The sequence below is a fragment of the Entelurus aequoreus genome, linkage group LG24 (assembly GCF_033978785.1).
Source record: "Entelurus aequoreus isolate RoL-2023_Sb linkage group LG24, RoL_Eaeq_v1.1, whole genome shotgun sequence".
NCBI classification, from domain to species: Eukaryota; Metazoa; Chordata; class Actinopteri; order Syngnathiformes; family Syngnathidae; genus Entelurus; species Entelurus aequoreus.
The window spans coordinates 4107355-4120554 of record NC_084754.1 but is presented as its reverse complement, the minus strand read 5'-3'; the positions used below and the strand labels follow the sequence as shown (position 1 = coordinate 4120554).

The 13200-nt window shown below is 33.4% G+C and overlaps 1 protein-coding gene across 2 annotated transcripts in view; it reads right to left on the bottom strand.

Moving 5' to 3' along the window:
• Window positions 1–341: 341 nt before the first annotated feature.
• znf423 (zinc finger protein 423) overlaps window positions 342–13200 on the bottom strand; it is a 406985-nt gene continuing 394126 nt past the window's right edge. Inside the window, exons 20-21 of one of the 2 annotated variants that reach the window (XM_062036135.1) lie at window positions 8704–8835; window positions 342–730 (exon numbers count right to left, since the gene is read on the bottom strand). In XM_062036135.1, coding sequence (XP_061892119.1) covers window positions 465–730; window positions 8704–8835 — 398 coding nt within the window. In that variant the 3' untranslated portion in view covers window positions 342–464. The remainder of the gene's footprint in view (window positions 731–8703; window positions 8836–13200) is intronic. The other variant, XM_062036134.1, reaches the window with a different exon arrangement.

The following is a 13200-nucleotide window of genomic DNA, read 5'->3' as shown; positions in this document are numbered from 1 at the left end:
TGTCAAAGAAAAATGTGATATTTTTATATGGCTGCTACACAATACATGCAATATTTACCACATAAAACATTTTAAAGTGACATTTTTGAAGTAATTGGAGCCCTGAAAATAATTAATTATAACATGGATTTTTTGTAATTATTATTATTTTTTGAGCAATGGCAAAAAAAGAAAAATGAAGAAAGACAAAAGAAAAGAAAAACAGCCTGCATGGCAGCTTTTGTGTCAACATTGCAACTTTTTCTCCTTAGATTTCACCTCATTCCACTTTTTTTTTAATGTTCTTTTTTATTTTTACAATAGTATTTCCAGAATGTGTGGCGGGCCGGTAAACAATTAGCTGCGGGCCGCAAATGGCCCCCGGGCCACACTTTGGACACCCCTTCCCTACACCATCAATAGATTTCCTTTGGGAAACACCATCGATTTACCAAGCTTGAAGATAACCTTATCACCCGTTCTAACTAAAGTACAAGCAGTGACTGATTTCGGCATCCGCTTATGTCGACGTCAGTCAGTCCGAGGGGCGTCGACATAAACGTGTACCAGTGTATTGCAAAAGTGTCCTGATTCAGACCAGACGGATGAAAGACACAGTAGGCAGCCATCCTTACCTGCAGTTCAGTCTGAAAGAAGAACTTCTGAGGACACTGGGAACAGTCGTAGATCTTGTCCTCTTGACCGTGGACAGCAAAGATGTGCTGCTGCAGCTTGTTGGCTTGTACAAACACTGAGGAAGGAAGGAAACATCATATAATATATATATATATATATATACGTATATATACATATGCAGGGCTCGAGTTTAACTACGGCAAAAGCCACGAAAGCCCTCGTCATTTTCCGTAATGCCCTAAAAAAAATTGATGAACATCTGCGGCAAGAACATGCCGTGACCACCCTTGACTTTTTACTTGTTAAAGCAGTGGTCCCCAACCACCGGTCCAGGGACCGGTACCGGTCCGTGACGCATTGGCTACCGGGCCGCAGAGAAACATTAAATATTTTAATATTTAGTGTGTGCCACGAAAGAATTACGTCCGCCACGTCCGTATTTGACCACTACTGTTTTCTGTTTATTTGTTACTGACTGTGGCAGGACACCTCTGCCTCTGTTTCACTTTATGTTGCTGGTAAATAATATGCTTGTTGTAGTAGTAGGCTAAAGTTAAATTATTTAGTATGCACTAATTAAAGGGGTAGAGCTTTGAGAGACATTTTAGCTTTTATATTTTGTAAGATATATTTTTTGTAAGAACCACAATTAATAAATATATTTTAGTGAATAACTTATGGTTCAAATCTGTATATAAATATGTACATTAAGTGTTGTAATTATATTGTAAAATGGATGGATGGATGGATGTTTAAAACAAAACTGTTATTATTAATTAGTAAGTATACATTTTTTTAGCCTTTTTAGAGAAAATCATATCATTGTAGTAAATTATGCAGATTACTCGATGATGCCATGGTGACCACGCCCATAGCCACGCCCCCACCGCCACAGGTATCTTGGCAGTTTATGGGAAACACTGTATATATATATATATATATATATATATATATATATATATATATATATATATATATATATATATATATATATATATATATATACACTACCGTTCAAAAGTTTGGGGTCACATTGAAATGTCCTTATTTTTGAAGGAAAAGCACTGTACTTTTCAATGAAGATAACTTGAAACTAGTCTTAACTTTAAAGAAATACACTCTATACATTGCTAATGTGGTAAATGACTATTCTAGCTGCAAATGTCTGGTTTTTGGTGCAATATCTACATAGGTGTATAGAGGCCCATTTCCAGCAACTATCACTCCAGTGTTCTAATGGTACAATGTGTTTGCTCATTGGCTCAGAAGGCTAATTGATGATTAGAAAACCCTTGTGCAATCATGTTCACACATCTGAAAACGGTTTAGCTCGTTACAGAGGCTACAAAACTGACCTTCCTTTGAGCAGATTGAGTTTCTGGAGCATCACATTTGTGGGGTCAATTAAACGCTCAAAATGGCCAGAAAAAGAGAACTTTCATCGGAAACTCGACAGTCTATTCTTGTTCTTAGAAATGAAGGCTATTCCACTAAATTGTTTGGGTGACCCCAAACTTTTGAACGGTAGTGTATATATATATATATATATATATATATATATATATATATATATATATATATATATATATATATATATATATATATATATATAACAAGATCATCTGCAATAACATAAACACCTCTAGTGTGACTCCACCAACACTGAAACAAAGTGTCTGATTGGGTGAGGGGCTGAAGATTACCACAGTATTTTCAGCCAGAACAATAAATAACTATACAAATAATCACATGTCTTAAAGCAAGTCTTCCAGAAAAGGATGAAGAGTGTGGGTTACCAGAGGAAAGAGGAGGAAGCAAGGGAAATAAGCTGAGAAACAAGAAGAGCTATCCTCAGCAGACCTTGTGCTATTTATCAATAAATTATCTCCTCTTTTTTAACTTCTGCTCCAGTGTTGTTGTTTTTTTTGTTTTTTTTAATTTTCTTTCTTTCTTTTGCTCCCCTTTTGTTTCAGTAAACTTCTGGTTTTCACCGAGTGTAGGTGCTGAATTATTAAGCCTCCCCACAGGAGAGGTACCCGTCTTACTAATTCATAAGCCACTAAGGAATAGAGTTAAAGTTTAAAGCCTTGCTGTGTACCTGGGAGTGGGCACACGAGTCCACTCAACAACATAGCGGTGGGGTGACATGGAGGGTGTGTGAGGGAGAGGGCAGAAGGGGACAGCCAGTCAGGGACAGAATGTGGTTTTTGGTGAAATTTATGGGAAATCCTCATCGCAAGCGAGTCATCTGCTTTGTGTTTTGGGACTTCAGAGGGAATTCAAATGTATTTGCATTTGATTGGTGTTATTGCGTCATCTTTTATGCATGGTTTTTGCATGCCCCCAGCTGTTGCAGTTTAAAGGGTTAACACAATAACTCTTACCCAAATATGAGAACACTGGAATAAATGGCCATTAGAGTTACATGGAATTTTTAGGTACATTTTTTTTTTAAATTATTATTATTTTTCTTCAAATGTTCTTGTAATCAGACCATATTTTCACTATATTAGATGGAATTTTTAGGAAACATTTTTTATTATTATTATTTTTTCAAATGTTCTTGTAATCAGACCATATTTTCGGTATATTAGATGGAATTTTTAGCTATTTTAAAAAAAATAACTATGATATTTTTTTCAAATGTTCTTGTAATCAAACCATATTTTCGGTATATTAGATGGAATTTTTAGGTACATTTTTTTTTTTTTTTTCTTTTTTTTTTTCCAAATGTTCTTGTAATCAGACCATATTTTCGGTATATAAGATGTAATTTTTAGATACATTTTTTTAATAATTTTTTTTTTTTTCAAAATGTTCTTGTAATCAGACCATATTTTCGGTATATAAGATGTAATTTTTAGATACATTTTTTTAATTTTTTTTTTTTTTTTCCAAAAGTTCTTGTAATCCGACCATATTTTCGGTATATTAGATGGAATTTTTAGTAAACATTTTTTATTATTATAATTTTTTTTCAAATGTTTTGTAATCAGATCATATTTTCTGTATATTACATGGAATTTTTAGGTACATTTTTTTAATTATTTTTTTTTTTCAAATGTTCTTGTAATCAGACCATATTTTCGGTACATTAGATGGAATTTTTAGGTAATTTTTTTTTTTTTTTTTTTTTTTTTTTTCAAATGTTCTTATAATCAGAGCATATTTTCGGTATATTAGATGGAATTTTTAGGTACATTTTTTAATTATTATTATTATTTTTAAAATGTTCTTGTAATCAGACCATATTTTCGGTATATTAGATGGAATTTTTAGGTACATTTTTTTTTGTATTATTATTATTATTTTTTTAAATGTTCTTGTAATTCGACCATATTTTCGGTATATTAGATGGAATTTTTAGTAAACATTTTTTATTATTATAATTTTTTTTTAAATGTTTTGTAATCAGATCATATTTTCGGTACATTAGATGGAATATTTAGGTAAATATTTTTGTATTATTATTATTTTTTTTAAATGTTCTTGTAATCAGACCATATTTTCGGTACATTAGATGGAATTTTTAGGTAAATATTTTTGTATTATTATTTTTTTTTTAAATGTTCTTATAATCAGAGCATATTTTCGGTATATTAGATGGAATTTTTAGGTACATTTTTTAATTATTATTATTATTTTTAAAATGTTCTTGTAATCAGACCATATTTTCGGTATATTAGATGGAATTTTTAGGTACATTTTTTTATTATTTTTTTTAAATTATTTTTACATTCACAGCGCTTCACTTTCCCCCACATTTTGTTAAGTTGCAGCCTTATTCTAAAATTGTACAAATTGATCTTTGTCCTTAAAATTCTACGGACAATACCCCATAACTCGATGAGGCAATTCCTGGAGGAATTGCATGTGAATGCTCCATTGCTGAAGTTGAACTGAAATGATTGACAGAACGTAGTATGAATGTAAGAATAGTTTGAATGGTGAAATGGTTTGAATGTTGAGGAGTTTGAATTTCCAGGAACAACAGAATTTGGTATGGAACTTGGGAAAGTGTTAGTTGGATGAGTGGAATGTGTTGGTGTTGAAATGGTTTGAATAGGTTGAAAAATGTGCGAATAGTGGAAGTTTAAAAAATGGACAATTCATCTTGAATGGGGAAAATGTCCCTGAAAACTGGGAATTCTTGGGACTCTGGGAATATTTCAAAATTGTTGAAGGAGAGCACATAATTGGAGTTGGAAAAGTCTGAATCAAACGAAAAATGTGGGAATTTTGGAACTTTGAAAAATGTCCCATTCATTTCAATGGGAATTTCGGGAAAAGCGGTCATTTTTTGGAAAATGTTAAAAGACTTGAATGGTCTGAATGAGTTGAAATGATTGGTGTTGGAATTTTTCAAATCGGTCGAGAAATGTTGGGGTAGTAACATGTTTAAGATTTTGAGAAATGGTACGGTATTAAGGACTTTCGGGAAAACCGGGAATTTTTCCAGTTCAAAAAAATACTTTGTTTTTTGTTCCCATTAAGAGGAATGATTTGACGGTAGAACGGTTAAATTGGGTTGAAAAATGTGTGAGGAGTAGTCGCCAGAAAAAAGGGTCAAAAAAGGGTTTGGGAAAAAAAAGGAATACTGGGACATCCTGGAATTTTTTTTTAACTTAGAACAAATACAGTTTGAATGTCCAGGATTAGTGGAATATGTTGAAGGTGGAATGGTTTGAATCGGTTGAAAAATGTGGAAATGGTTGAAATTTGATAAATGGCCAATTCATATTGAATGGGAAAAATGTCCCTGAAAACTGGGAATTCTTGGGAATCTGGAAATGTTTCAAAATTGTTGAAGGAGAGCACATAATTGGAGTTGGAAAAGTCTGAATCAAACAAAAAATGTGGGAATTTTGGAACTTTGAAAAATGTCCCATTCATTTCAATGGGAATTTCGGGAAAAGCGGTAATTTTTTGGAAAATGCTAAAAGACTTGAATGTTCTGAATGAGTTGAAATGGTTGGTGTTGGAATTTTTCAAATCGGTCAAGAAATGTTGAAGTAGTAACATTTTTAATTGAGAAATGGTATTAAGGACTTTCGGGAAAACCGGGAATTTTTCCAGTTCAAAAAAATACTTAGTTTTTTGTTCCGATTAAGAGGAATGATTTGACGGTAGAACGGTTAAAGTGGGTTGAAAAATGTGGAAGGAGTAGTCGCCAGAAAAAAGGGTCAAAAAAGGGTTTGAAAAAAAAGGAATTCTGCGAATTCCTGGATTTTTTAAAAACTGGGAACAAATATAGTTTGAATGTCCAGGATGAGTGGAATATGTTGAAGGTGGAATGGTTTGAATCGGTTGAAAAATGTGGAAATGGTGGAAAAAAAAATTATTCCAAATGTTCTTGTAATCAGACCATATTTTCGGTATATTAGATGGAATTTTTAAGTACTTTTTTTTTTATTATTATTATTTTTCTTCCAAATGTTCTTGTATCAGACCATATTTTTGGTATATTAGATGGAATTTTTAGGTACATTTTTTAAATTATTATTATTATTTTTAAATGTTCTTGTTATCAGACCATTTTCGGTATATTAGATGAAATTTTTAGGTACATTTTTTTATTATTATTTATTTTTTCCTAATGTTCTTGTAATCAGACCATATTTTCAGTATATTAGATGGAATTTTAGGTACATTTTTTTTAATTATTACATTTTTTTTTCAAATGTTCTCGTAATCAGACCATATTTTCCGCATATTAGATGGAATTTTTAGGTAATTTTTTTAAAATTATTATTATTTTTTCAAATGTTCTTGTAATCAGACCATATTTTCGGTATATTAGATGTAATTTTTAGATAATTTTTTTTAATAATTTTTATTTTTTTTAAATGTTCTTGTAATCTGACCATATTTTCGGTGTATTAGATGTAATTTTTTAGATATTTTTTTTAAATAATTTTTATTTTTTTCAAATGTTCTTGTAATCAGACCATATTTTCGGTATATTAGATGGAATTTTTAGGTAATTTTTTTAAATTATTATTATTTTTGAATGGTATTAAGGTCTATCAGGAAAACCGGGAATTTTTCCAGTTAAAAAAAATACTCCATGCAATTGAATATGTTCTATACGTTAATATGATCCGATCATGCAACAAGATATTCCAAGCATTTTTGGGGGGGGTTATCAAAATAAATACTTCAATATGTGCTATTCACCTTGACTATTGATTTCAAAGCAAGTTATTCATCAGTCTGCTAGCAAAACATACAAACCCCAAAAGCAGTGAAGTTGTCACGTTGTGTAAATGGTAAATAAAAACAGAATACAATGATTTGCAAATCCTTTTCAACTTATATTTAATTGAATAGACTGCAAAGACAAGATACTTTAACGTTCTAACTGGAAAACTTTACTTTTTTGCAAATATTAGCTCATTTGGAATTTGATGCTTTCAACATGTTTCAAAAAAGCTGGCACAAGTGGCAAAAAAGACTGAGAAAGTTGAGGAATGCTCATCAAACACTTATTTGGAACAACCCACAGGTGAACAGGCTAATTGGGAACAGGTGGGTGCCATGATTGGGTATAAAAGCAGCTTCCATGAAATGCTCGGTCATTCACAAACAAGGATGGGGCGAGGGTCACCGCTTTGTCAACAAATGCGTGAGCAAATTGTCAAACAGTTTAAGAACAACATTTCTCAACCAGCTATTGCAAGGAATTTAGGGATTTCACCATCTACGCTCCGTAATATCATCAAAAGGTTCGGACAATCTGGAGAAATCACTGCACGTAACATTGAATGCCCGTGACCTTGGATCCCTCAGGCGGTACTGCATCAAAAACCAACATCAGTGTGTAAAGGATATCACCACATGGGCTCAGGAACACTTCAGAAACGCACTGTCAGCAACGACAGTTTGTCGCTACATCTGTAAATGCAAGTTAAAACTCTACTATGCAAAGCGAAAGCCATTTATCAACAACACCCAGAAACGCCGCCGGCTTCGCTGGGCCCGAGCTCATCTAAGATGGACTGATGCAAAGTGGAAAAGTGTTCTGTGGTCTGACGAGTCCTACATTTCAAATTGTTTTTGGAAACTGTGGACGTCGTGTCCTCCGGACCAAGGAGGAAAAGAACCATGCGGATTGTTCTGGCGCTAAGTTCAACAGCCAGCATCTGTGATGGTATGGGGGTGTATTAGTGCCCAAGACATGGGTAACTTACACATTTGTGAAGGCACCATTAATGCTGAAAGGTACATACAGGTTTTGGAGCAACATATGTTGCCATCCAAGCAACGTTATCATGGACGCCCCTGCTTATTTTAAGCAAGACAATGCCAAGCCACGTGTTACAAATGTGGCTTCATAGTAAAAGAGTGCAGGTACTAGACTGGCCTGCCTGTAGTCCAGACCTGTCTCCCATTGAAAATGTGTGGTGCACTATGAAGCCTAAAATAGCACAACAAAGACCCCCGGACTGTTGAACAACTTAAGCTGTACATCAAGCAAGAATGGGAAAGAATTCCACCCGAAAAGCTTCAAAAATGTGTCTCCTCAGTTCCCAAACGTTAACTGAGTGTTGTTTAAAGGAAAGGCCATGTAACACAGTGGTAAAAATGCCCCTGTGCCAACTTTTTTGCAATGTGTTGCTGCCATTAAATTCTAAGTTAATGATTATTTGCAAAAAAAAAACAAGTTTCTCAGTTGGAACATTAAATTTGTTGTCTTTGCAGTCTATTCAATTGAATATAAGTTGAAAAGGATTTGCAAATAATTGTATTCTGTTTTTATTTACCATTTACACAACGTGCCAACTTCACTGGATTTGTATAGTAATCAAAATCAGTTGCCTATACACATTGTTTAACAAGGCTATTACACTTATATATTCATATACATTCAAGAAGCCATACAAATACAAAATGACACCAATTATGTATGTGAAGCTACCATTCAGGCTAAATAAAACCTGCTTGGTTGCAACACAAACACAAATTGTTCATGTATTCAACCAAAATGCCATCATAGAGTCATACAAATGCATAATGAGTCGTGTTCAGACACATTCCTGCAATAGCCGCTGTCCTTCAAGGTGAACGTGCGGCTGTCTTTAATCTCACCTGTGAAGCAGACGGGACACTTGAAGGTACCTCCCATGCCTTCGAAGCTGTGTTCTATCAGGTGGCAGAGCAGCTTGGCAGGTGAATCAAACATCTGGTTACACAGCTTGCACTCGTGATTGATGCCCTCCTCTGCAAATAGGACACAGACATACATACGCGCGTGAAGGTTGGATGGAGCCGTGTGAGAGCAGGAACATCTTTTACACTTAATAATACAACATTCACGACAGATGTTTTGCGCAGACACCAACTGACACCGGGAGATGCTACGGCGATGGTATGCACGCCGCCGTCGGAGGACGTGGAGGGTATGACACGGAGAGGGTTAAACATGACGACCTGGTTCTAATGTGCTTTCCTGATGTGTACAGCTCTGGTAATGGCTACATCTGCACCAACCTGCACAAATGTACTTCAAAATGTAACAATCAAAATAAATATGACTTGTTTTTTCTTTACTAGGGCATGCGTATATAGTATGCATTAGTTTGACCATTTAAAATCAACGATAATGAAAAGGAGATGCTTGGGAATAGCATAAAAATGCCCCAAAAAATGTGGAAAAACGCGATTCATAGCGTTACTTTTTGGTGTAACCATCATGAGCGTTCTGTTCAGGTACACTACCGTTCAAAAGTTTGGGGTCACCCAAAGAATTTAGTGGAATAGCCTTCATTTCTAAGAACAAGAATAGACTGTCGAGTTTCAGATGAAAGTTCTCTTTTTCTGGCCATTTTGAGCGTTTAATTGACCCCACAAATGTGATGCTCCAGAAACTCAAATCTGCTCAAAGGAAGGTCAGTTTTGTAGCTTCTGTAACGAGCTAAAGTGTTTTCAGATGTGTGAACATGATTGCACAAGGGTTTTCTAATCATCAATTAGCCTTCTGAGCCAATGAGCAAACACATTGTACCATTAGAACACTGGAGTGATAGTTGCTGGAAATACACCTATGTAGATATTGCACCAAAAAGCAGACATTTGCAGCTAGAATAGTCATTTACCACATTAGCAATGTATAGAGTGTATTTCTTTCAAGTTAAGACTAGTTTCAAGTTATCTTCATTGAAAAGTACAGTGCTTTTCCTTCAAAAATAAGGACATTTCAATGTGACCCCAAACTTTTGAACGGTAGTGTATATTTCTTCTATATTTTGATAAATCATCGTATTTATGTACTACTAAATTTAAATAGGTATTGATCTTATTTAGAATTGTAGTTGAAACTTTTACAACCTTGTGTTGCGCTCATGATGGCGTAACCAAACTAGATTTCATTTAATGATCTTATTTTGAATAGGGATGTCCGATAATGGCTTTTTGACGATATTCCGATATTGTCCAACTCTTTAATTACCGATACCGATATCAACCGATACCGATATCAACCGATATATGCAGTCGTTTGGAATTAACACATTATTATGCCTAATTTGGACAACCGGGTATGGTGAAGATAAGGTACTTTTAAAAAAAATTAGTAAAATAAGATAAATAAATTAAAAACATTTTCTTGAATAAAAAAGAAAGTACAACAATATAAAAACAGTTACATAGAAACTAGTAATGAATGAAAATGAGTAAAATTAACTGTTAAAGGTTAGTACTATTAGTGGAGCAGCAGCACGCACAATCATGTGTGCTTACGGACTGTATCCCTTGCAGACTGTATTGATATATATTGATATATAATGTAGGAACCAGAATATTAATAACAGAAAGAAACAACCCTTTTGTGTGAATGAGTGTAAATGGGGGAGGGAGGTTTTTTGGGTTGGTGCACTAATTGTAAGTGTATCTTGTGTTTTTTATGTTGATTTAATTTAAAAAAACAAAAAAAAACAAAAAAAAACGATACCGATAAAAAAACAAAACAATACAGATCATTTCTGATATTACATTTTAACGCATATATCGGCCGATAATATCGGCCTGCCGACATCTGTAATTTTGAATATTTATTCCCTTTTTTACATTTAGTATATTTAAATATTCATTTATAAACATTGAATACATTTCAAATATCAATAAAATGCAATTGCCTTCATCTTATAAAAACACACTTTAAGACCAATGTCTTGAAAAAATATATCACTCTAGAATCAACACAGTAGTTAATACTATGATCAATGTTAATTCAAATACTAAATGTGGGTTATAAATAATAATGGAAGTACAATTGTTTGTATATAGTATATAAATTGGTACAAAGGTTTAACATGTCTACAAGGATATTTCACATGCCTTTACTGTGTATATAATTGAACTGTGTTTATGTTATGTATAATGTGTATTTATAACATGTTGTACAATGGACATTCAATAATTTTCTGAAGTTTATTTTGTACTTGACATTGTTTATAGGGTTAGGCGCAATAAGTGTTCAACTTCAGCCTAAACCCTTTCGGTCTGCAACATTTTCATTTTCAATTTAAGAATGTACAACTGTTTGTTTATTTTGTTGACGATTGACCGAAGAATAATAAACTTGAAACTTGAAACTTATAGGGTAATGCTTAGTTACACCAAGTCATGACACTCAGCTTCATCACTTTGACTTGTAATATCTCTAATTCTGGTGGTGTTTTATGCTTTTTGGAAATTGTATTATACATCTAATACAATAAAGTCCCATATAAAATTATGTTTCTAGCAATACTTTAATTTTGCCTTTGAAAGTAACACTCCAATGTCCATTAGTGGAGCTGTACACTAATGTAAGTTACTTGGCATCGGAAACATGCGGCGTAGTATTGACTTTTCAACACACGCTCAAAAATTGATGGTAATGTTTGTGCCAGCCTTGATTAAATTCCCTCCAAATGAATAAGTGGATGCTTTACAGGAAGTTACAATCCATCAACTCCAAGCCTGACTACAGTTCATGTTTCCATTGAGGGCCACATGGCATCAGAGGGCCGCCTTTAACAGTGAATAATGTATGAATCTGCCTCTGGATTTCATTATTAATTAAATAAATTGTCTTAAGTAGACTGTCCATTTTTGAGTAAAACATTTCCTTATACAAAATTTTACTGTAAAATATAGTTTTGTTTTTTTAATTTATTACAACATTTTACGGTAAATGGAAAAACAGTACCAGTTTTTTGGGGGCGGTTTTATGGAAAAAATTTGGCAGCTTAGTTGCCAGAATTTTTGTGTTGAATTGACATTGGTTTTTACAACAATGGAAAAATAGTACAAGTTATTTTTTTATTCTGGCAACTTAGCCGCCGTTTTTTTCTACCGTAAAAACGCATGTACCGTCTTTCCATTTACAGTAATACACCGTTAAAAGTAGTAGTAGTAGTCTGCACTTTGTCTGTGTTATTATTATTATTATTGGCTTTTATCTAGTTTGCACTTAGTCTGTATTATTACTATTATCATTATTATCGACTCATCTTTGCCTTATTCTTTTTATTTTCCTATTTTAATGATGTTGGATCTGTGTTGTTGTTGTTGTTGGGGACAAGTGTTCTAAATTAGCTTTGGCCACAAACACTATGATGCATACATTGGATATCTGTTTCAGATATCTATGTTTCTGTATCTGTCCCTATTTCAAATAAACCTTTATATATACACCACCGTTCAAAAGTTTGGGGTCACCCAAACAATTTTGTGGAATAGCCTTCATTTCTAAGAACAAGAATAGACTGCAGAGTTTCAGATGAAAGTTCTCTTTTTCTGGCCAATTTGAGCGTTTAATTGACCCCACAAATGTGATGCTCCAGAAACTCAATCTGCTCAAAGGAAGGTCCGTTTTGTAGCTTCTGTAACGAGCTAAAGTGTTTTCAGATGTGTGAACATGATTGCACAAGGGTTTTCTAATCATCAATTAGCCTTCTGAGCCAATGAGCAAACACATTGTACCATTAGAACACTGGAGTGATAGTTGCTGGAAATGGGCCTCTATACACCTATGTAGATGTTGCACCAAAAAGCAGATATTTTTGCAGCTAGAATAGTCATTTACCACATTAGCAATGTATAGAGTGTATTTCTTTCAAGTTAAGACTAGTTTAAAGTTATCTTCATTGAAAAGTACAGTGCTTTTCCTTCAAAAATAAGGAAATTTCAATGTGACCCCAAACTTTTGAACGGTAGTGTATATAAAAACAACAACCGTAGATTTTACAGTCAAAAACTGGCAGCTCGGTCAACAGAATTTTAACGCAAAAAACAGTAGCAGTTTTTTTTTTCCAATTCACAATAATATGCTGTAAAGAACAAAGTAAAATGTATTGTCATTTTTATGAATTTGATGGGTAGTTTGCTGTAAAGTTAAGTATTTTTATTTAGACAAAAACATGTTTGGAAAGTATGATAATATACTGTAATATTTAGACTTAGACAAACGTTATTGATCCACAAGTATAGGTATAGAGCAGACAAAAAATGTACGATAGAAGCAATATAAAATTTAACATACCGTATATGTAATATTTACATATTGTATATACAGTGTATACAGATATTTTATATTACTTA